The sequence below is a fragment of the Mastigoproctus giganteus genome, chromosome 9, assembly GCF_048544385.1.
Source record: "Mastigoproctus giganteus isolate SK-2022 chromosome 9, ASM4854438v1, whole genome shotgun sequence".
Classification (NCBI taxonomy): Eukaryota; Metazoa; Arthropoda; class Arachnida; order Uropygi; family Thelyphonidae; genus Mastigoproctus; species Mastigoproctus giganteus.
The window spans coordinates 10,658,313-10,684,153 of NC_143583.1; the positions used below are offsets into that span (position 1 = coordinate 10,658,313).

Sequence of the window (25,841 nt, forward strand, 5' to 3'; positions counted from 1 at the left end):
CACACCTAGAGTACTGTATACAGGTCTGGAGGCCTCATTTCAAGAAGGATGTAGAGCTGCTGGAACGAGTACAGAGAAGGGCAACAAGATTAGTGAATGGAACAAAGGGGTGCTCTTACGAAGAAAGGCTTAAGTTTTGCAAATTACAGTGTCTGGAGACTAGGCACCAGCGAGGTGATCTGATAGAGGTGTATAAAGCCTTGAATGGTTTAAGCATGCTCAATGCTGATGGGATTCTTCCTCTAGCTCAGAAGAATCACCTGAGAGGGCATAAATTCAAATCGAGGAAAGACAGATGTAGGATAGACGTGCGGAAATTTGCCTTTAGCCAGCGGGTGGTTGGTTGGTGGAACAGACTCCCATCCCTTGTGGTGGAGGTTGATAGCCTAAATAAGTTTAAGGCTCAGCTGGACAGGTATTTTGAACGAACAGAGGGGTGAAGTGGAAGTGGGTTTTTTTTTTGGCTGATGCTGCATAAGCTTGCTTTCTTGCATCAAATGCCTCTACTAATGCTAATGCTAACAGGATTCTCAACTATGGATCACCTTCACGTAATATCACAGCTAATGGAGAAAGCAAATGAATATAAAACACCATTATGCCTGGCATTTGTGGATTATGAAAAGGCATTTGACTCCATACAGCATAACGCAATGTTTCGGGCACTGGAAAGACAAGGCATAGATACTCCATATATTATGATTTTGAAGAAAATATATGAGAGTGCTACATCCTTTATTAGACTAGACAAAGACAGTAGCAAATTTAAAATTGAGAAAGGAGTTAGACAAGGAGACACAATATCTCCGAAGCTGTTTACTGCTGCCTTTGAGGAAGCTTTCAGAAGATTAGACTGGTCGCAGAAAGGAGTCAATGTGAACGGAGAGTACCTAAACCATTTACGATTTGCAGATGACATTGTGGTCATAAGCCATGATCCCAAAGAATTAGAGGAAAATCTTAATCAGTTATGCACAGTTAGTAAGGATTTTGGACTAAAGATGAATATGGCTAAAACAAAAGTAATGATGAACAAGTATGCCACGGAAAGGGAAATAATGATTGAAGGAGCAGTAATTGAAAAGGTGGAGTCATATACTTATCTGGGACAAGTTATTAGCTGTAATAACGATAAATGGCTGGAAGTCAAGAGAAGAATAAATTTTGGATGGATAGCATTCAGGAAATATAGTCACATACTGAAGAGCAATATCCCAGTTTGTCTGAAACGTAAAATAATGAATCAATGTATACTCCCCACCATGACTTATGGAAGTGAAACTTGGGCACTCACCAAAAGAATGGAAGAGAAGCTAAGAACTACACAGCGAAGAATGGAACGGATTATATTGGGAATCAGACTGTTAGATAAGAAGAGAAACACGTGGATTAGGCAGCAAACTCAAGTAAAGGACATTCTTATCAAAACTAAAGAACTAAAATGGTCTTGGGCAGGACACATAGCTCGAAGACATGATGACAGATGGACTAAGAAAATTACAGAATGGTACCCAAGAGGAGCTAGAAGAAAACCTGGAAGACGAAGGCGGAGATGGATAGATGAAATTCATGAGTTTTTGAGTAGTAAATGGATGTCCAGTGCTCAAAACAGAAGGAACTGGAAAGTTGCTGGAGAGGCCTTCATCCTGCAGTGGATTGAAAATGGCTGATGATGATGATGATGATGATGGTGACACTCCTTACATTGGGTGTAAAGAAAAGAATCACCAGTTGAGCTAGGTTTGTCCACTAGACCAACCTTCGAACACATACTGCAGGCTGATGGGATCGGTAGAAGAGATAAGCAAACCTTCAGCCATAATTATGAAAGCAACCTTGGATTCAGAGGGAGATCCTATGAATTGGAGGTGAACAAATGTGTCCCCAGTTCACAAAGAGGAGCAAAGAGTGAAGTATTACAGACCTGTGAGTTTGGCTTCCAGTTCAGGGAAAATAATGGAGTCATTAGTTAAATAAATGATGCCGGATCATCTAGATAAGAATGTAGTTATACAGCAATCATAGCATAGATCTGTTAACGGTTGAAGAACCCTTAACAGATCAACCCTTATAGAAACTGGATGTAAAAAATAATTTTGGCATTATTCATGTGGATTTCAGAAGAGCTTTTGGTACTGTTCCACATGAAAAACTGTTGAACAAATTGGGGTAGAGTGGAATTGGGATCAAGTTACTGCAGTGGATAAAGGGATGGTTGAGTGGGAGAACACAGAGAATGGTAATCGATGTGCACTGCTCCTCTTCAACTAATGTTATTAGTGGTGGATTCCCTGAGATTTCAGCACTGGACCTCTGTTTTCAATATTCATTTATGATAATGATGAATGTATATTAGGCTTACTGTCTTAATTTACAGATGATACAAAGGTTAATGACAGAAATTAGGCTAAGGGACTACAGCAAGATCTATAAAAATTAGGTGGATAAGCTGAAAAGTGACAATTGAAATCAAACACTGACAAACGCAATTTTAGACTTCAAATGGGTAGTAGCAGTAATCCCAATCTAACATGCCAACTGAGTGGTATGTTAGTCCACGATTACTGCTAATCACACACTCAATATAACAGTGAACAAAAAAAGCTTGGGGATAACTGAGCAATCAGACACAACATTCTCTGAGCTGTGCAAATAAGCTCTGCAAGAACAGCCCATGATGTTTGGTCAATACTATACAGGAATGCTATTAGGGATAAGGAGGTAATTATCCCATTGTATAAGATGGTAATGCCATGCCTTGGGTACTACATTAGTGTGGAAGCCCCATTTTATAAGGGATGTGGATGTGCTGGAATGGGTGAGAAAAGAAGGGTGGGGGCAGTGTACTTACACCAAGAGAGATTTCAGTTCTACAAATAAGAGAATCCAGAAACTAGGCACTAACAATATGACTGAGATGTTAAAGCTTTGAATGCACTGAACTAAATGCTGAAAGCATCCTTACTCTCTCTCTCTCTCTCTCTCTCTCTCTCTCTCTCTCTCTCTCTCACAATGTCTATGGGCCAAGTTGTTATTGTTATTTGGTTTTTAGGAGCATTAGCAACTAAGGCCATATTGCTCTGGGAATATGCGGTGGTCATTCCCTGACCTTTCCGCACCCTCCATATTTGGTGGTGACGGGCTCGAACCCCGGTCTAATCAAGAAGCGTGTGCTACGCACTACTGCTCCTTCCCACCTGGCTACAGAGGCGCCTTATGGGGCAAGGGGCATAAATTTATATCAACAAAGGATGGCTGTGGAATAGATGTGCCATGGGATAGCTGACTGTTAGAACAAACCTCTATCTGGTACAGTAGCAGTGGGTAGTGTGAATATATTTAAGGAGTCATTATATAAACTATTAGAGGAAGCAGGCAAGTTGAGGGAAGTGCTTTTTTTTTTTTAGGTTATTTGTTTACTTTTATCTTTTTTTATTTTTTATTTTGTTATATATGCTAATGTCAACTTTAAATGCAATCCTATTAGCATTAGCATATGCATATGATGCAAGAAAGCAAACTTATTTAGCATCAGGCAAAAAAAAAAAAAAACCCTTCACATTTCACCCATCCATTCACTCCAAAAGTTTGTCTTGTTCAGCCTTGAATTTTTTAAGCTGTCAACTTCCACAACAACAGATGGAAGTTTTGTTCCGGCAATCAACCAACCATTGGTTAAAGGCAAATTTCCATATATTCTACAACCATTTTTCTTCAATTTGATGCCCCCTCAGCTGCAGTATCTGAGCAATCCCATCAGCATTGAGCTTGCTCAAACCATTCAAGGTATTATATACAACAAACCTCCATGTGGTAAAAAAAAAAAAAAGTTTGCATTTCACCAATCCATTCACTCCAAAAGTTTGTCTTGTTCAGCCTTGAATTTTTTAAGCTGTTAACTTCCACAACAACAACAACAGAAGTTTGTTCCAGCAATCAACCAGCCACTGGTTAAAGGCAAATTTCCACATATCTATTCTACAGCCATTTTTCCTCAATTGGAATTTATGCCCCTCAGCTGCAGTATCTGAGCAATCCCATCAGCATTGAGCTTGCTCAAACCATTCAAGGCTTTATACACCTTAATCAGATCACCTCGCAGGTGCCTAGTCTCCAGATGCTGCAATTTGCAGAAGTTAAGCCTATCTTTATAGCAGCAACCCTTTGTTCCACTCACTAATGTCATTGCCCTTCTCTGTACTCATTCTGGTAGTTCAATATTTTTCCTAAAATGGGGCCTCCATACCTGTATGCAGTACTCAAGGTGGCCTGACCAGTGCCTTATACAAGGGAATAATCACCTGCTTATCACTGCTCACAAAATTCCTGTAACAAGCTACCTACTCTGGTAGCCTGTCTACACTGCTCAGATCTTCATATCTTACTGCTCAATTACCTACAGATCTTTTTCATTCTCTACTACCCTGAGTGCAGTACCACCCAGTTGATACGTTACTCTCAGATTACTGCAGTATATGCATTTGTCAATGTTAAACTTCAGTTGTCACATCTCAGCCCATCTGCTCAAATTTTGTACAGTAGTCTTCCATGTGCAGCAGTATCAAAAGCATTAGTAGGGGCATATGATGCAAGAAAGCAAGCTTATGCAGCATCAGCCAAAAAAAAAAAAAAAAAAACTTCCACTTCACCCCTCCGTTCGTTTGAAATACCTGTCCAGCTGAGCCTAAAATTTATTTAGGCTATCAACTTCCACAACAAGGGATGGAAATCTGTTCCACCAACCAACTACCCGCTGGCTAAAGGCAAATTTCCGCACATCTATTCTACATCTGTCTTTCCTCAATTTGAATTTATGCCCTCTCAGGTGATTATTCTGAGCAAGAGGAAGAATCCCATCGGCAATGAGCATGTAGATGCAAAATATTCATTTAGTTTGTTAGCTACCTGAGCAGGATCATCAACAGTTGAACCATCAATATCAAGTTCACCAATCTGATTCATCCCCTTCCTTCTAGAGTTTACATAAGTAAAGAACTCTTTGCTTTTTTTTTTGCATATTTTGCTAAAGATTTCTCATAATCTACCTTCGCCTGCCTAACCTCCTTTGTAACTTGGTTACAGAGCAGCTTATATCTATCATAGGCTTCTGTGTCACATGTTAATTTATATGTATCCCATGCATTTTTCTTCTCTGCCATATGTCTCATTAGTTCATCTGACATCCATTGAGGCCTAAACCTTGAACAACATTCTTTAGTTGGTATGTAAAGCCTAGTAGCTTCCAAGATAAGTTCTTTAAATGTTTCCCATTTTGAATTTGCTGTTGGTAAAATCATCAGTTGGTCCCACTGTATAGAATTTAAATACTGTCTCAGTCCATCGTATTCGCCTTTACGAAAGCAATAACCCTTCCCTTTACCCCTAATGGTAGTTACCTCTTTGAGTAAATCCCACTTCAGCACACTGTGATCACTGCCACCTAGTGGTTCATTTACCTGCAGATTCTTAATGCATGAAGAATCACTACTGATAATCAGATCAAGAGTATTACTCCCTCTAGTTGCCTCCCGAACATGCTGATGCAGAAAACAATCATACAATAAATGCACAAAAGCTTTGCTAGTGTGTGAATGACCAACCCACAAATTCCAGTCAATATCTGGGAAATTAAAATCCCCCATTATAAGGCTCTGATTTACTGGCCCACTCTACTTCCCTATACAGTTTCTTATTATACTCATCAGAGTCATTAGGCCTACAGCACACTCCTACTCTCAATTTTGATCTCCCAATGCTTATGTCACACCAAACTGACTCGACACTGCACCCAGGTGGTAGATGACTTTCATCAACCGGTGAAATACCACCACTTTGCTTATTGGAGGCTTGAAGTGGTGAAACCCATGTTTAGTCTCTAGAGCAAAGTTTCCGGTATCCCCCTCCCCCCATACCTCTCCTTCAACCCATGCACGTACTAAGTACTATAGGTTTTAATAACTTTTGTGTTTGGGGTTTTCATCAAAAAAAAAAAAAAAAAACTGCCCAGCGATGTCGACTGGCTTCACTTCATTGGATTTTATGTGTTTCTTAACTAATAGCATAACCCCTCCTCCCTTGCTATCCTGTCTATCCTTTCTGTACACACTGTACTCTCCAAATTCCAGTTCTGCATTCCTTATATCTGTGTGACACCACGTCTCTGATATCCCAACAATATCTGCCTTTGATGTTTTGAGGAATACCTCAAATTCATCAAATTTATTTACCAAACTTCTAGCATTGGTGTACACGCAAGTATACATGCACCTGTTCCTATTCTTAGCTACCCTAACACAGCCCATGTGTTTACTTGAACCGCAATGACTCCTATCAGTCTCTGAAATATCCTGCATCTTGTTTTCCAGGCTGCTGCTCATTCCAATAGAAGCATTGCAAGAATCACTTTCACCTCTGCCAGTGGCTACTGTTAATCTATTAGTCCTTGTATCCTCCCCCCCAAGCTAGCAGTTTTCCGACCCACCTAACATTGCCTCGATAGCATCAGCAAATATTCGTGCACTCTTTCTATTTAAGAAAGGGTGCAAGAATATTATCAAGAAAGCTTTCCTAAACTCCAAGTACAGTTGTACCTTTCATGGTACAAACGACGAGCCTCCAGAGCATTATTGCCATCCGCCAAACCGCACATAAAGTGCATATCCGCTTGCTCCTGATTTGAGTACCTGGTCGGAATGGAAAACCACCAGATTCTGTCAGTACCGTGTGATGAAGGAAATCACCTGCGGGATATAAGAAGACATTCTGGTTAATAACTCGGGAACCAAGCATTTCCGGAACTATGTTGATATAAAAAATTTTTATTGTCTACATATGAGGAACTCATTCCTGAAGTTATGCCGTGTATTTTTGAGACACCCTACATATATATGAGTAATACGGAAAGAAAGTTAATAAATTGTATCAAGCTGTAACTAATACTTATGGGCCAATGCAATTGCTAGAGCAATTATGCGTTACGACCATAATGTGTATAAAAAATATTTTGTATAATATTGAAGATAATAATATAGAAGTTAATTCAAGCCGACAATACCAAGCTGAATTTAAAGAAACGCAAGGGATATATATACACACACGTAAAACTTATCGTTGTCTACCCACAATCTAGATGACTTCAACCGGGACCAACCACCCAGACTGAAGGCAAAAAACGACAAGGAGTTCTGTTTCTGTAAAGATCAATACAGTGGTACCTCGCAATTCGACTATAATCCGTCGCCGAATTACAGTCGAATTGCGAGTCAATATTTTCCATATAAGTTTATGGAAAATTGATTAATTTGTTGTCGGAGAGAAATACACAGTATTATTGACTTTACTATATTCTACAATATAACAAACGAAATTACAAAATACATAATGAGTACATACATTTCATTGAGCCTTAGATGTTGGAAGGATGTTTTATTTATCTTGTTCTACCCTTTCTCTTCTCCTCTTGGCTTGAATGGGGATGAGGAATTGATCAAGGGTGGACTGTCTCTCTCTCCCTTTTTCAAGGTAGCCTTGAAGTGATGCATAGTAGTGTTGTTAAACAAGTCTGTCATTCTAGTTACAACAGCAGCAGTGTTGGGGTGCCATTTTAAACAAGCAGACTGCACCTTCTCCCAATGGAATAAAATTTCTTTAATGGCAGCTGTTGGCATCGGCCCTTTTTCCCTGTCTTCTTCTTCTTCAAGTGAAATTTCCTTTTCTCTCTCTTTTGCTTCCTGTTCGCTGAGTGTTTTGAGTTCTTCCACGGTTGGTTCATCATCGTGATCCTCCACAAGCTCTTCCACATCAGCCTCATCAACTTCTCCTATGTCGAGGTTCTTCGCCGTCGAAATGATTTCTCGCATGGCCGCAGTTGCTTCTGATTCTTCAGCGGCTTGGACTGCATTGTTGTCATCCCGAAAAAAGGAAGGAACGAGTTTCTTCCATGATGCACGAAGGGTCCTCTGTGTCACTCCCTCCCAGGCAGTTTTAATAAAGGAAATGGTGTGATGAATATTGAACTCAATCTTCCAGAACTCCTTCAGTGTCTTATCAGAAGAATGAGTCACGTCAAAAAGCTGTGAAAACAAAGCCTTGGTGTAAAGTTTTTTAAAACAGGCAATTACTTCTTGATCCATGGGTTGGATCAGTGATGTGGTGTTTGGAGGCAAAAACTGGACTTGGATGAAATCAAAGTCAATTTCAAAAATGTTTGCCAAGTCTTGGGGGTGGGCACTAGCATTATCAAGAATCAGCAGTGCTTTCAAAGGTAAATTGTTGTCAATGAGGAATTTTTTTACGCTCGAGGGCAAATTCCTTAAAAATCCAATCTTTGAAGACTTTCTGGTCTACCCAGGCTTTTGCACTGGATCTCCACATCACTGGCAGTTTGGACTTGTGATTTTCTTCCCAAAGCAGCGAGGATTATTAGAGTGGTAAACGAGAAGTGGCTTTACTTTAAATTCTCCGCTTGCATTTGCTGCCAATAACAGGGTAAGCCTATCTTTCATAGGCTTATGTCCTGGGAGCATCACTTCTTCTTGCGTGATGTACGTTCGATTTAGTAAGTGCTTCCAAAATAACCCAGTTTCATCCCCGTTAAAAATTTGCTGCGGCAAGTAGCCTTCCTTCATGATTAAATCTTTAAATTTTTTCACAAACTCTTCTGCAGCCTTTTTATCTGCACTAGCTGCTTCCCCATGTCTGAGAACACTATGGATACCTGTTCTACCTTTGAATCTGTGAAACCACCCACGACTTGCCTTGAATTCATCAGTTTGATCTGAGATAAGTCCTGGAATTTTCTTCTGCAATTCTTCAAAAATTAACCTAGCCTTCTCACAGATCATTGCCTGAGTTACTGGATCTCCTTTCATCTGTCTTTCTCTAATCCAGGTAAGAAGCAGCTTTTCCATTTCTTCATTGATTAAAGATCTGTTTCTGTCAGAAATTTTCACTGCTCCAGCGAATGCCCTAGAACCTATAATCTTGTCTCTTTGTTGCCAAAAAGTTGCCATGGTTGACCTAGGGATGCCATACTCTTGAGCTACATCTGTAATTATTCTACCTTTCTGCACTTTTTCTATAATTTTTCTTCTTTTCTATGCTCAACCAAGTGTGTTTCTTTCCTGAATTATTCCGCTGTTCACTTCTCTTTGGACCCATTATCAAATTTCACTCAAAAAATAAATAACTGCCAAAGCACAAAATTTTTTACTTTATGAGAAATGCAGAATTATAAATTAGCACAAACTAGAGCAAACGTGAACTCAGACTACGATTATTAACGAGATAATGTTGTCTCATAACTGAGGAAGAACTGACAGCATACCTGTAGCTATCTTTGAGGGCGGCTAAGGTAGCTGAACGATTGAGGGATCTATTCCTGCTTTATCTATCATTGGTTAAATGTTACTCTCACTCTTTAATACCATTGGTTAAAATGTATGAAGCAGCCGTCACTATTTAGTAACGTTAAACGCAGTTACGTAGTCCAGCAAAGAATTTTATCATGCAATATCATGTAGCGTTTTCGCTGGCCGCGAAATCCGACTGTCGAATAGCGGTACGTCGAATTGCGAGGCACCACCTGTATCTGCTAAGATATATAAAAATTCCGAGATTAAGTAATTTGAATCTAAACCAATTAAAGGTAGTTAAAAAATTTTTTAGAATCAAAAGAAAGATATTATAAATGTAAGCATATATTGAACATCGTTGACCTGACAGAGAACGTAATTTAATAATTAAAATAAGAATTATTAAAAACATACCTTTTATAATTATACCTGTATCTATTACTACTATACTATATATATATATATATATATATATATAGACTAGTAGTTACTAACAAATGTAGCTAGTGGATAATAAATAGTCTTATAAAATTGAAAATCAATATCATGTAGTAAAATAGTAAAATAATGTACCTGCAAAATAAAAGTAATATCATATATTAGAAGTACTTAATGTTGCAAATTTGTTGATTTCAACGTCTCAAGGGTCAGCCATCATTAAGTACTTCTAATATATGATATTACTTTTATTTTACAGGTACATTGTTTTACTACATGATATTGACTGTATACAGTAGTACCCAAGTCTATAATCCTTTAAAAACATACCTTTTATAATTATACCTGTATCTATTACTACTATGCTATATATATATATAATTATAATAATTCATCATGGTAGATGGTGAGGATGTTGCTCTCATTCCCTGAACATAGCTGTACCCTTCATGCATGGGTGCAAAAAGCAGTACAAGACAGTATTAGTTAGACTACTGTCATTCTCAATGTAGACCAGCCCTGTAACTTCAAATTTCTGTTAAAAAAGACAGTAAAATCAGTGCTGAAATTCTTAATGGACTTCAAGGCTTCACACAGATACTGAACTGGCTATACAGTTCACTTTATGTTGCTAGCATCATTGCCTTGACATGGTGATGGCAAAAAATGTGTTGGTGTAGAGGGTTCAATAACTTGAAAAGAAGAAATATGTTTGATGGTTCTAGTGTGTGTGAACTGAAAAATAAATAAATAAAATAAAACACCAGGTCAACCTTTAGCCACTCATGTACATAAAAAAAAAAAAAATTACAGCTTCAAAGTTTTGCATTTTTGATATTCATAGGAAGCGAGGAGAAAATTAATTAATATATTAATACTAATTATAAATATTAGTTCATTTATGATATAAAACTGAGCAGCAACCAATTAGAAAAGTTCAATTATCTAGAAATACTGACCTCACTACCCTTAATTTTTTGTTTTAAATCTTCTGTTTCTTGCATAAGAACCTCACGTTCTTCTTCTCGATGAGTCTGTGCTTCTAGCTGCTGAAATTCAACATCTTCAAATCCTTTTCGCTTCATTTCTAAAACTTCCATTTCATGTTTGCATTTTTCTTCCAACTCATTCCTAGATGAATCCTGCAATTTTTCTTTTTCATCAGCACCTTTGGCCTCTGTTTCTGTATTTTCTTGCCTGTCTTGTTTTTGAATCACTCCAGAAAGCTGCTTCTGTATGTCATGCACTACTTTTTCTTGTTCTTGTAAATGCAGTTTGGCAGTCTCTAGTTGTGCTTGTTCCTAATCAAATACATCATAAAAAAATAATAAATTCCTGACTCTCTCTCTCTCTCTGTGTATATATAATAAAAATTAAATTTAAATTATTTATGTATATTAAAATAGGAGAGCAGAATGGATAAGCCCCGTAAGAAGGGAAATTAACTTCTTTCTGATGTAAACATTATCAAGTATAAATAATAATTATATTTAGATTTTAGAATTTAGCTAACAGAAAAAGGGTTTGGGCCAAAAAAATTTGTGAAAAGAAATACTAAATTTTCAAGTTTAGACCAGATAGCTATGATATCCATTCTAACTGCAACAATAATTCTATTTATTGTTTTGGCATGTAAGCCCCAAGCACATTTCAAAGCTTTAGGAACTTATCTGTAGGCATTTCATCAAGGATGTAATCCTTAGGTGCCACATTGTCAACCACCTCAGAAAACCACAATTAATGCTGGAAGAAGGATCATCGGGTATCTTCTTCTTCGGGGAGAAGAGGAAGAGATTCTGTACTAGACTGGCAAATTGTTCCAGAACAGAGGTTAAAGTTAACGGGCGAGACAGTGGAATTTTGAAACATTTTAAAAAACTGTGGGGTAAATGGGGGGTTTTTGATGGGTCACAGAGATCAGAATAGTCCTTCAAGACTGCTATGGGGGGGGGGTATTTAGCAATGGAGAGAAGTTACAGTAAAATTATGTAACAAATGCCCATAAGTTTAATAGAGGAAGGGGACTGGAAAATCTTTAATAACGTCTTAACTTCTGATATTGGTATACTAATGTAATGGCAGTCAAAAATCACAGTGGGGAGGTAAAATGCACTGCATAATGTGGTGCACTTAATATCTCAAAACAGTTCCTCCCTGTGAAGTTTTATCACTCAGTAATGCTGGACATTACAGTCTACACAGAACCTTGTGACTGCTACATTTTGAGCTAATACTTATTTAATGACTATATAAAAATCATCAAAACTAAACACAAAAATATTACTTTTCCCCTGTTAACTGCAGGATAACAATTTTCAATATAATCTCAAGAAAATACATAAATACAACAAAAATACCATCTCTGATCATCAGCAAAACCAACATGGCAGCCATTTGTTAATGTTCTTTGCATCGATCTGAACTGTGCATAAATTTGGTGATATCTTACAATCAAGCCATTATATCAAAAACTAGTATACCAGTGAATTGTCTAGCTACCATTTACCTATGGTGACACATTTCTCCTAATTTAAAAGATTTAACCAAGCTCATCTGAGCCTCCAAAGTTTGCTAACTACAGGATGACGGTATCACAATGGTGATCAGTATAACAGAACCACAGTGAAAATATGTAAACACATTTCTACTAAGAACTCAGTCAATGTTTTCCATACAGTCATCAAATTTTATCTGGTTATTGGAAAACAACTCTGGAATCCAACCAGATCCTTGTTGCGAGCTATGAACTCAGTAATCCGAATCTATGAAATTTCATACATAAGTGGCAATAAAAATCCACGGAACTCAATTCAAATGCCATAAAGGCCAATCAAATTATTCTGACAATGAATACAACAACTGTTTTTAGCAGTCATACATGAATAAACCACAGTTCACTCAAAGTGTATGTGTGCATCTGAACCTTTGCTCTTGATCACTGGCCATCACTTTCTTTTCACCATTTTTTGATTTATGCACACACATATTTTTTAATTCAATAAAAAACATTTTTTAATATATTAGCATTAGTTGAGAAGTACGATGCAAGAAAGCAACTTATGCAGCATCTGCCAAAAAAAACCTCCCATTTCACCCATTCAATGACTCCAAATGCCAGTCCAGCTCAGCTGTAAACTTATCTAAGCTATCAGCTTCCACAACAAGAGGTGGAAGTCTGTTCCAGCAATCACCTACCTGCTGGCTAAAGGAAAATTTCCGCAAATCTAATCGACAACTGTCTTTTCTCAACCTGAATCTATGCACCCTCAAGGTTTGTAAAAGAGAAAGAATCCCATCAGCATTGAGGTTGTTTAACCCATTCAACGCCTCTCATAATTAGGCCAAGGAACCTCTCATAATTATGTCTAAGGGTTCATTTACTTCCTTTGCTGCCTCCTTTAATATAACTGGTGTCACATCCAACCCAGGAGGTGCCATCCTTATGTTTAACTTCAACAATTTCTCCTCCACTTTGCTCTCATTATTAAAAAATGTCTTAGCTCCCTGTTAGAGTTTGATAAACTTCTGGCATTCCCCTTCTTGAATAACTCTTCATGGGTGAATGTAGATGCAAAATACTCATTCAGTTTGTCAGCTATCTGAGCAGGATAGACTGTAAGGTCCAACAACAGTTGACCCACCAACATCAAGTGGACCGATTTGATTCATCGCTTTCCTTCTAGAGTTTACTTAAGTAAAGAAGTCTTTGTTGTTTTTCTTTGCATCCTTTGCCAACTATTTCTCATAATCAGCCTTTGCTTGCCTAACCGCCTTTGTGACTTGATCACAGACTAGCTTATAACTGCCATAGGCTTCTGTGCCATTTAATAATTTAAATGCATCCCATGCATTTTTCTTCTCAGCCACAGGCCTCATTAATTCATCTGACATCCATTTGGGTCTCAACCATGAACAGTATTTCTTATTTGGTATAAAAAGCCTAGTAGCCTCCAAGATTCAGTCCCTGAATGCTTCCCATTTAGAATTCACCGTTGGTAACATAATCAGTTGATCCTACAGTATTGAATTTAAATTCTGTCTGAGACCACTGTAGTCATCTTGATGAAAGCAAAAACCTTTCCCTTTAGCATTAGTTGAGGCTTAGTCTAGTTCAGCCTTAAATTTATTTAAGCTATCAACTTCCACAACAACAGATAGAAGTCTGTACCAGCAATCAACTACCCGCTGGCTAAGGGTAACTTCCGTACATCTATTCTACAACTGCCTTTCCTCAATTTGAATCTATGCCCCCCTCAGGTTCTTAGCCCCCTGAGCATTGAGCATGCTCAAACCATTCAAGGTCTTATACATCTCAATCAGATCACGTCACAGGTGCCTAGTTTCTAGATGCTGCAACTTGCAGGATTTAAGCCTTTCTTCATGAGCCCCCCTTCCTCTCACCAATCTTGTTGCCCTTCTCTGTACTCGTTCTAGCAATTCTACATCCTTCCTAAAATGAGGCCTACAGACCTGTACGTAGTACTCAAGATGGGGCCTGACCATTGCCTTATACAAAGCGATAATCACCTCCTTGTCACTGCTAGCAAAATTCCTACATATCATTGACAAAACTCCATGACCTGCTCAGGCAGCCACTCTGCACTGCTCAGACAACTTCATATCTGACTGCACAATTATCCCCGGGTCTTTTTTATTCTCAACCTCCCTGAGTGTAGTACCATACAGTTGGTACATTTCTTTTAGATTACTTCTACCCATATGCAGTACTTTGCATGTGTTAATTTACCCTTTATAGTAGTCAGATCTTTAAGTAGATCCCACATGAATACACTGTGATCACTGTTACCCAGTGGTTTCTTTATCTGCAAATTCTTAATGCATGAATAATCACACTTCAGATCAAAAGTATTACTCCCTCTGGTTGCCTCCAAAAATCCACATAGGCTGAAGAGAACAGGCGGTAGATTTTTCGCTGCTGTAAAGGAATAAGTATTTTTTATTTTTACCGTATTCTTCATTAATTAACATAGTACATTGTTTTACAGAGATATTAAATAGGCTTAGTAGCTTTAGTTAGATTCTTATTTTGAATTTAACCAGCAATTTTTGGAAGTCAGTACTCCCGGTGTTGGTGCCAATATTGTTGAACTAGCCGCCATATTGTAGAGGATAAGAAATAGCTTAGCATATATATATATATCTCGAACTGATAGTGTAAGGTATAAAGTAAAACTAGATAGTGTAATATGAAGCACTGTATGAGGAATCTGTTGGCTTATTATAGTATTATAAATTAATCAAAAATAATATTAACCTTATTAAAATTCATTGTTAATTGAATTCTATTTATATGGAAATCTTGACCCAGACTAGAACTGCAAAGCAAAGATCACAGACTAACGAGAGTGTTGCGACTCGGGTGAGAAACGAAGGGGGCGATTCTCCAATGCATCACAGTCTCAAAAAATATGCGAAATGTGAAATGTTTACCGACCTTTCTAAAACAGGACATGATCCAGCCAAGGAGGATGCCTCTGTGTGTGTGTGCTAGGTGTCTAGAGTGTCAAGAAATTAGGCACCAACTCAGTGTTCTGATTGGCGTCTATGAGAGCTTGAGATGTAGGGTAGATGCCCTTGAAGAAATTAATATGAGTGGCCTGTCAACTTCTCGGCTACCCAGCTCAACGACAGCACTCACCCCTGTGCATCAGGCAAAACAGAGGCAACTTTCAAAGCAGAATGCACTGGTCCCAAAAGGAACTAGTTAGTGTTGGTGACTCTATTGTCAGGTAGAAAGGGAATATACTATTCAAGGATAGGTGGAACAGGACCAAGGTATGTCTGCCAGGGGCAAAAGTTGATGACGCTGTAGAGCAGATATCATCTTTTAAGGGCACAAAAGATGATGTTGTTGTACACGTTGGAATTAATGACATTAAGAGTAAGAGATCTGCAGATTTACTCAACAAGTACAGGTCAATGTTGAAAGCATTCCTGAGTTAGGGTTGAATGTGAAAGTGTCTGCAATTCTGCCCAGGCACGATAGGAGGGAGTACATGATGAGAGCCTTGTCTATCAATTAGGCCCTGGAGAGATTGTGCAAGGCTCAAGGGGTAGAATTTTTTTTTCAGTCTAGTCGGTGCTTGTTGACAGGAGAAACTGCTTCTACAGGGATGGGGCACACTTAAATAGAAAGGGTGCAAGTATATTTGCTGATGCTATCGAGGAAGTGTTAGGTGGGTCGGAAAACTGCTAGCTTGGGGGATACAGAGATTAAAAGGTTAACAGTGGCTGCAGGCAGAGGCAAAAGTGATTCTTGCACTGCTTCTATTAGAATGAGCAGCAGCCTGGAAAGCAAGGTAATGGAGATTTCTAGTACTGCTGGGAGTCATAGTGGAACAAGTAAATACATGGGCTGTGTTAGGGTAACTAAGAGTAGATGCAGGTGCATGTATACTTGCATGTACAGCAATGCTAGGAGTATAGTTAATAAATTTAATAAGCCTGAAGTGCTAGTCAAGACATCAAAGGCAGATATTGTTGGGATATCAGAGACGTAGTGTCACACAGATATAAGCAGTGCAGAATTGGAATTTGGGGAGTACAATGTGTACAGGAAGGATAGACAGGACAGGAAGGGAGGAGTAGTTATGCTGTTAGATAACAAACACATAAAATCTGAGGAAGTGCATCTAATTTATTTTGGTGGACAATGCAGTATTGAGTCTGTTTAGTGTGAAATAAGCACTGGGAAAGAAAAATAAGAGTGTGCGCTATACGCCTAATGAATCTGATGAGTATAATGAGCAATTGTGCAGAGAAATAAGAGTGAGTCAGTAAATTAGAATGTCTTATAATGGGGAATTTTAACTTTCCAGATATTGACTGGAACTAGTGGGTTGGTCACTCGTACACTAGCAAGACTTTTGTGGATTTATTGGATGGCTGTTTTCTACATCAGCATGTTCGGGAGGCAACTAGAGGGAGTAATATTCTTGATTTGATTATCAGTAGTGATTCTTCATGCATTAAGAATCTGCAGGAAAATTAACCACTAGGTGGCAGTGATCACAGTGTGCTGAAGTGGGATTTACTCAAAGAGGTAACTACCATTAGGGGTAAAGGGAAGGGTTATTGCTTTCGTAAAGGCGACTACGATGCACTGAGACAGTATTTAAATTCTATACAGTGGGACCAACTGATGATGTTACCAACAGCAAATTCAAAATGGGAAGCATTCAAAGAACTTATCTTGGAAGCTACTAGACTTTACATACCAACTAAGAAATATTGTTCAAGGTTTAGGCCAAAATGGATGTCAGATGAACTAATGAGACATATGGCAGAGAAGAAAAATGCATGGGATACATACAAATTAACACGGGACACAGAAGCCTATGATAGATATAAGTTGATCTGTAACCAAGTTACAAAGGAGGTTAGGCAGGCTAAGGCAGATTACGAGAAATCTTTGGCAAGGGATGAAGAAAAACAGCAAAGAGTTCTTTACTTATGTAAACTCTAGAAGGAAGGGGATGAATCAGATTGGATGAATCAGAAAGGTCCACTTGATATCGATGGGTCAACTGTTGATGATCCTGCTCAGGTAGCTAACAAACTGAATGAATATTTTGCATCGGCATTCACACATGAGGAGTTATTCAGCGAGGGGAATGCCAGAGGTGTATTCAACTCTTTCAGTAAGCTAGAGAATCTTGTAATAACTGAGAGTAAAGTGGAGGAAAAATTATTGAAGATAAATACAAGAAAGGCACCTGGGGCGGATGGGATCTATCCGGTTATATTAAAGGAGGCAGCAAAGGAAGTAAGCAAACCCTTAGCCATAATAATGAGAGTTTCCCTGGACTCAGGGGAAGTACCCATGGACTGGAGATGTGCAAATGTGACCCCAATTCACAAAGGAGGATCAAAGGGTGACACAAGTAATTATAGACCTGTTAGTTTAACTTCTGTTCCCGGAAAATTAATGGAGGCACTGGTTAAAGAAGCACTGCCGGATCATCTAGACAAGACTTCAGTTATAGCTCAGACACAGAATGGTTTTGTTAAGGGTAAGTCTTGCCTGACCAATTTGATTGGATACTATGGTGCAGTCACAAAAGAACTGGATGCAGGGAATAACTTTGATATTGTTTACTTGAATCTTAGAAAGGCTTTTGATACTGTTGCACATGGAAGACTGCTGCACAAATTGGAGCAGTGTGGCATTGGAGGCAAATTGCTGCTATGGATAAAGGGGTGGATGAGGGGGAGAAGACAAAGAGTGGTAATCAATGGACACTGCTCATCGTGGACTAATGTTATTAGTGGAGTCCCTCAGGGCTCAGTATTGGGTCCATTATTGTTTTCTGTATTTATAAATGATATCGATGATGGTATATCAAGTTTAATGTCCAAGTTTGCAGGGTTGTCAAGGACACTACTGACACTATGCTACTGCAACAGGATCTAGAAAGGTTGAGCAGATGGGCTGAGAGGTGGCAAATGAAGTTTAACATTGACAGATGTAAAGTGCTACATATGGGAAACAGTAACCCCAGAGCAACATATCAACTATGTGGTACTACACTGACAGTGGTAGAGAATGAAAGGGACCTGGGGTTGGTTGTGCAGGCAGATATGAAGTTTTCTGAGCGGTGTAGACGGGCTGCAAGAGTAGCTCACGGTGTATTGTCGATGATATATAGGAATTTTTCTAGCAGGGATAAGGAGGTGATTATTCCCTTGTATAAGGCAATGGTCAGGCCACATCTAGAGTACTGTATACAGGTCTGGAGGCCTTATTTCAAGAAGGATGTAGAGATGCTAGAACGAGTAAAAAAGAAAGGCAACAAGATTGGTGAATGGAACAAAGGGGTGCTCTTACGAAGAAACGCTTAAGTTCTGCAAATTGCAGCACCTGGAGACTAGGCACATGCAAGGTGATCTGATTGAGGTGTATAAGGCCTTGAACAGGTTTAGCAAGCTCAATGCTGATGGGATTCTTCCTCTTGCTCAGAATAATCACCTGAGAGCGCATAAATTCAAATTGAGGAAAGACAGATGTAGGATAGACGTAAGGAAATTTGCCTTTAGCCAGCGGGTGGTTGGTTGGTGGAACAGACTTCCATCCCTTGTCGTGGAGGTTGATAGCCTAAATAAGTTTAAGGCTCAGCTGGACAGGTATTTCGAACGAACAGAGGGGTGAAGTGGAAGTGGTTATTTTTTATTTATTTATTTTTTTTTTTGGCTGATGCTGCATAAGCTTGCTTTCTTGCATCAAATGCCTCTACTAATGCTAATTTTGCTAGCAGAGACAAGGTAGTGATTATCCCGTTGTACAAGGCAATGGTCAGGCCACACCTTGAGTACCGTGTACATGTCTGGAGGCCCCATTTTAGGAAGGATGTAGAGTTGCTTGAGTGTGTACAGAGAAGGACAACAAGACTGGTGAGGGGGACAAAGTGGTGCTCTTTGAAAGGTTCTCTCAAAGAAAACTCAATTGCACGCAACAAGTTGCAGTGACACAACAAGTACAATTGGGCAGTGTTATGCTACGTTATACAATTATATCAGCATGATTTGTAAAATGTCTGCATTTTACTTAATAACCCGCCAGCACCCCTTATACACCCCCCCCCCTTTTTTTTCTTGTTTTCTATGCTCCCTTCACAAAAGAGGTGTTTTGGTCACTTTATCATTTTCGTAACTATCGAACTAACATGACTGTATTATCAGCTTTCTCTCCGAAGCTAGATTTCTAAATCAGTTATTGTCAAAACCTTGCCCCGAAAGCATACAAATTTCATCCTCAAACGGTAGCAACTTCCTCTGGTCATTGTTGTCCTAACTCGAGATAACAGTCACTTCTGAAGAAATTAGGTCCGCGAGTCCAGAGAAACATGAGCTTCGCTTTCGCAATTTGGCTCCAACTTGCAGCCTCAGAGGTAAACCTCCCATCCTAGGTCGAGCACGGGACCGACGGAAGGTCAAATGATAAGAATGACATAAAGAAGAGTAAGAGGGCAGTCAGAAAAGTGCAGACAAGGCGAAAGGACAGGGTGCAGAGGAAAAATGGACAGGAGGACATACGGCATTGCCAAGTAGACTTTGTCCCACCGGAAAACACTTCGTTCTTTTATTCGGTAAGTCACATTATCTCCCCTCTGTTATACATAAGCATTCCTCCTCAGTAATATGATTTTATACCATTGTTAATAGGTTAAAACATATCTTATTAATGCTATCCTAAATAGTGCAACATTTAGTATTGTCATCTATTATAATTCCATTGTATAAGGCAATGGATTATTCCATTGTATAAGGCAATGGTCAGGCCACACCTAGAGTACTGTATACAGGTCTGGAGGCCTCATTTCAAGAAGGATGTAGAGCTGCTGGAACGAGTACAGAGAAGGGCAACAAGATTAGTGAATGGAACAAAGGGGTGCTCTTACGAAGAAAGGCTTAAGTTTTGCAAATTACAGTGTCTGGAGACTAGGCACCAGCGAGGTGATCTGATAGAGGTGTATAAAGCCTTGAATGGTTTAAGCATACTCAATGCTGATGGGATTCTTCCTCTAGCTCAGAAAAATCACCTGAGAGGGCATAAATTCAAATTGAGAAAAGACAGATGTAGGATAGATGTGCGGAAATTTGCCTTTAGTAAGCGGGCGGTTGGTTGGTGGAACAGACTCCCATCCCTTGTGGTGGAGGTTGATAGCCTAAATAAGTTTAAGGCTCAGCTGGACAGGTATTTTGAACGAACAGAGGGGTGAAGTGGAAGTGGGTTTTTTTTTTTTTTTTTTTGGCTGATGCTGCATAAGCTTGCTTTCTTGCATCAAATGCCTCTACTAATGCTAATGCTAATTCACTGTAGGTAGTATGATGCATAATAGGTAAAGACATATCTTATGATGTGCTATCTTAAATAGCATTTAGTATTGCCACCCATTATGATTCTCTGACAGTAATTTAATTAGTTTATCCCCTAAAGGGACTACCCAATAATTGTCACATTCCAGTACCAGCTAGAGATGAGCCATCCACACAAAGAACACATACATCAAGGGCCCATCAGTTACCAGTTTTTTTTTCAACAATGTTAAAACCAAACTACTTATGTATAATCCGTCTAAATTGTTATAGGTAGATTGTTTACTATTTGCATGTCACTGTCATTTAAGCTTTATTGTTTATTAACCATGTATGTACATCTTTTTTTAATATAATCCTGTATTAAACCATGTTTTGTTTATGCATCCCTGCCTCAGACCCATTCTCTTACTACAGGACAACCAGAACAAAGATATTAGAATAAAAGAACTAGTACTGCGGCACTTCAAGATCTGACTATAATCGATAGGGTCTTGTAGTGAAAGACACAACGCTGGTCGAAGTTGCGGGTTCTATTCCCTACACGGCCGAACAGATCTTTTAAGGCTCGAGACCATTGTCCTACTATAAAAGCCACTAGGCAGCCACGTAAGTTTACTGCTGTTTTTCCCGGGGACAGGCTTCAATAAAGATTCCCCAGCCTCCAACGTGTCCCAAAGAAGTGAGCTTGTTATATAGCCGATACAAATAGATAAGCCCAGCCCAATGCAATAGCGGACACCTCCCAATGAGCCTGAACGAGGAAGTAAACTCCAGTATAACAGATTAATATGCGAGTGACTGTGCCAAAATCTACAGCCCAGTGTTCAAAGGAATATAGTGAAAGAAAGAAAGGGAAGTTGGACAGAAATGTGAATCCAGATGAAATGCAACAAGAATGTTTCGTTATGCTTGGAAGTTCTCAAACTGCACCCAAAAAAACTCAAGCTGAAATAATGAAGGAATATCGTGAATGGAAGAAAAGGAAATTAGAAATTCCAACTATTCCGAATAACAATGAAATTCAACCAAAGAGTTCTACTATGCCTGATACTTGTCAACCACAGAGTTCTACTATGCCTGATACTTGCCAACCACAGAGTTCTACTATGCATGATATTTATCAGGAATCTAAAACTCCAGCAGAACGAATGAAGAAATATCATGCACGATAAGAAGCGAAACTAGAAATGGCTAATAATGAGATTCCTTATTACATCCCTATAGTGTCCACACGAGCTGACAGTGAGTTTGAAAAATTGGCGTACAAAAACCCATTTGGATTTAGTTCTAATGTTTGTGATCGTTTATGGTTTCATTTTGATTTGAAACCATTATGAATTACTTCAAAATTAATTTCATTTACAAGAAGCGAGTACTTTCATGACATATAATAGATGCCATACTTCACTAAAAGAGAGACAGATACCAACTATGGCCACATCAAATGAATTTATATATCCAAAATATCTTACTCATTTGCCTCCACTGGATGTTGTAACTGAGATTTTGATATCACCACGATTAGCCTTTATGCAAATTCGTCATTTACATTATGAACAGGGACAATATGGGATCATTGGACAAGTAATAAATGTACCAGTTAACGTAAATACAATGATTCATCAATTACCTAGAGAATTAGATCACGATTATGCCATTAATGTACATATAAAACAAAAACTCATACATAAATCATCATATCTACAAGGATGGGTGCAGAAAAAAAATAGTGAAAATATGGTTACAGTATTTTTTATGCCATAGAAATAGAAATTTCTATGGCATAAAAGCGAGTGAAGATTTCTTGGGGACAAATGATGATAGTGAACAGGAACATTCAGATGAAATTGTGGAACCTGTCAACAATGATGATGAACTATTGATAATTCAATAACAAACATTATTATGGTCTGAAGATAAATATTTATGTATAGCACCGGGTCATCTCCAATAAGTTTCATATTTGATATACATGCAGAAGAACTTTCTTTTCCAGCTATATATTTGGGACATACACGAAAATTTAAAAATGGATTGAAAATTACTCCCTTTATGATGGCATCGAGTGAAATTCGTAGATCTGATTGTCATGGAGTAACTCCCCAACATTTGCTATATGTGGCAATGAAAATTATGCAATTGCATACCACAGAAAATTTGCAAATTGCACTTAAATCAGTAAGAATAACAGCTAACATTACTCGTTCTATATTGGAATCGAAACAATTTATAAACAAGTCATTAGCGTCTAACTTGGCATTTCTAAAATCAATTCCCAGTTCAGCATATTATTGGAGTCAATGTAAACGAGATATGTTTGCCACGATTCGTCAATTAAGAAAACCCACAATGTTCTTGACGTTGATGCACGTGAACCAACATGCCCATATTACTATGTATGTTATACAAATTCAGATATAAACGAGAAATTATAACTAATGAAGTTATGGATCTACCTTACATGGAAAGAGCTACATTAATAAATGAAGACCCCGTAACGTGCACCATATACTTTAATAAAATTGTTGAGTACTCAAAATTTTAAAAGCAAAAACCTACAGTCCTTTTGGGAAATATTATGTTGTGAATTTCTTTAAAACGCATTTAATTTCAACATCGAGGCAGTCCACATGCACATATATTATTATGGATGAGCAATGCACCCTCTGCACCATTAGAAGAAAAAGAAGGTGGGATGGAAGAAGCAATCCAAATGATAGATGCATTATGTACTATAGAGAAAACTTCAGATTATTAATAAATTTACAGCAACACAAACATACTTTTACCTGTTATAAAAATAATAATGCAAACCGACACGAATGTCGATTTTAAGCACCTTTTTAGTCAATGTCGCAAAGTCGTATATTGATACCAATGGCCACAGATGACAATCGAAGATTAGCTAATCGCAAGCAAAGGAAAATCCTTTTTCATTATCCTGATATGGATGTAACTGATCTAACATGAGCATTAAGTGTAGATGTATTGAATTCTGTGAAGATGAGTTCACAAGAGGTAGCTTGGTATTTATTAAGATATCCAATGTCCATGTCTTTGAGAGCAATTGAATATGTGCCAACGGTATGGCCACATGAGCATCAGAAATCATGTAAATCAAAAGCTGAATTGGATGAACAACAAGTTGATAGCGAATCTTTGGATATATGGAAAGTTAGTATTTTTGATAAATATGAAAAACAGGGCAAAATATTAAAAGATGTAACTCTTGCACAATTTACTGCTCATTATCGAAAAGGAAATGAAGGATGAGTGAAAAGGTATCGGAATTATAATACAACATGTCTTCATGAACATATATACGAAATGATAACTTTGCACATAATTTTAGTTTCATAATGAGTTCCTGCAGTAAAAACATTTTTAACAGCTGCCACTGTGACATTATCAGTAACACTATGAGGCATACAATGCAAGGAACAAGCTTATGAAGCATCAGCCAAAAAAAAAAAAAAAAAAAAAAGTAATTATGTACCTGGTACATAATTACATTTTATTTTTTTTTTGGCTGATGCTTCATAAGCTTGTTCCTTGCATCGTATGCCTCAGCTAATGCTAAGTTACTGATATTCATAAAAGGATGGTTAAGTGGAAGAAGACAGAGAGTGGTTATCAATGGGCACTGCTGTTCATGGATAAATGTTATTAGTAGAGCTTCCCAGGGTTCAGTGCTGGGTCCACTACCTTTGTCCACTGGTCCAATATTGATGATGGTAAATCAGGCTTAATATTACGTTTGCAGATGATACAAAGGTTGGTAGGGTGATTAACGACAGTCATCAGGGTGAACTACTGCAAGAAGATCTATGAAAATCGAGCCGATTGGCTGCAAAATGGCAGTTAAGAAATAGAAGCCTTTCTAGGTAAGAGCAACCGTTTGTTCCCTTCATCATGGTTGACTTTCTCTGCACCCGTTTCAGCAGATATATATCCTTTCCAAAATGAGGCCTCCAGCCCTGTATACAGTACTCAAGATGCAGCCTAACTATAGCCTTATACAAAGCAATCTAGCAATGTTTATCTAAATCATTAACAAAATTACATTGGATGTCCTGACAGCATTTCTGCACTGCTCAGAGAATTTCATGTATAACTGCACAATTACCTCTAGGACTTTTTCATTCTCCTCTACCCTCTGCATACAGTTGATAAGTTACTGTGGCATTACTGCTACCCATGTGCAGTACCTTGCATTTGCCAATGTTAAATTTCAACTGCCATTTCTCACCAATGTAGTGTGGCGTGGTGCTGGACAAGCACCAATGTTGTGTTTATTTAAAGTTTCAGGTCACTTGTTTTTCCTCTCCCGCTAGTTCAATAAATGCCCACCATCTTGCCTTAGTTATTTCTGAAAGATTTATTATTGTTTTCACAAAGTAAACATGAAACTCCATATTCTCTCCAAATGGATATAAACGAGAAATTATAACTAATGAAGTTATGGATCTACCTTACATGGAAAGAGCTACATTAATAAATGATCTTATCTTAAATTATCTGTGTTTCTTCCTGCTATTATTCTGCAGGAAGAAACACAGATAATTTAAGATTTCATGCCCTCTAAAGGGCACCAAATTTGAAATAAATTTTCAAATAGAATAATGCTGAAAACCGAAGTAACTAATATTATGGAATATATAATACAGTTTTTAAATGTTTTTAATAATATTTAGATACATAATAAGCAGAAATATAGATGCACATGTTTGAAATTTTAATGCACTTAACACCTTTTAAACTGGAAAATAAAGTAACTAAAGGACTAACCTTTCTTTTTGTGATTTTCAGATTAATTATTTGTCTTTTGTTTTTTTTTTTTTTAAATAAAAGGTTTTGAAAATAAAAGGAAACAAACCAGAAAGGAGATGGTGAGGCAGATTAATGTACATTATAAATAATTCGGAATAACAATAATACAATTATGGCTAAGTTTATCTGAAGATCATAAAACTTGGAACAGTTTCCCATCCCCAGTTTATGTATGAAAATTTCCCCATAACATGTCTACCAGTCACAGTTGGAAATTTCATACATAAGTGGGCAATTATGATATAACTTTCATATAATAATATTTATTCAGATCTGCATTATTACAAAAAGCTAACCTATAATTTTTTCTATAAAAAAATAAATAAAATAAAATAAACAAGTAAAACTACAATTCTTTCTTAGGTTTCTAGTTGTAGTTTT

The 25,841-nt window shown here is 37.9% G+C and overlaps 1 protein-coding gene across 4 annotated transcripts in view; it reads right to left on the reverse strand.

Annotated features, from left to right (window-relative positions):
• LOC150080048 (uncharacterized) overlaps positions 1 to 25,841 on the reverse strand; it is a 477,066-nt gene that overhangs the window by 154,036 nt on the left and 297,189 nt on the right. For all 4 annotated transcript variants that reach the window (XM_090381622.1, XM_090381621.1, XM_090381619.1 and 1 more), the window contains one exon: positions 10,751 to 11,092. In XM_090381622.1, the coding sequence (XP_090237748.1) occupies positions 10,751 to 11,092 (342 nt within the window). The remainder of the gene's footprint in view (positions 1 to 10,750; positions 11,093 to 25,841) is intronic.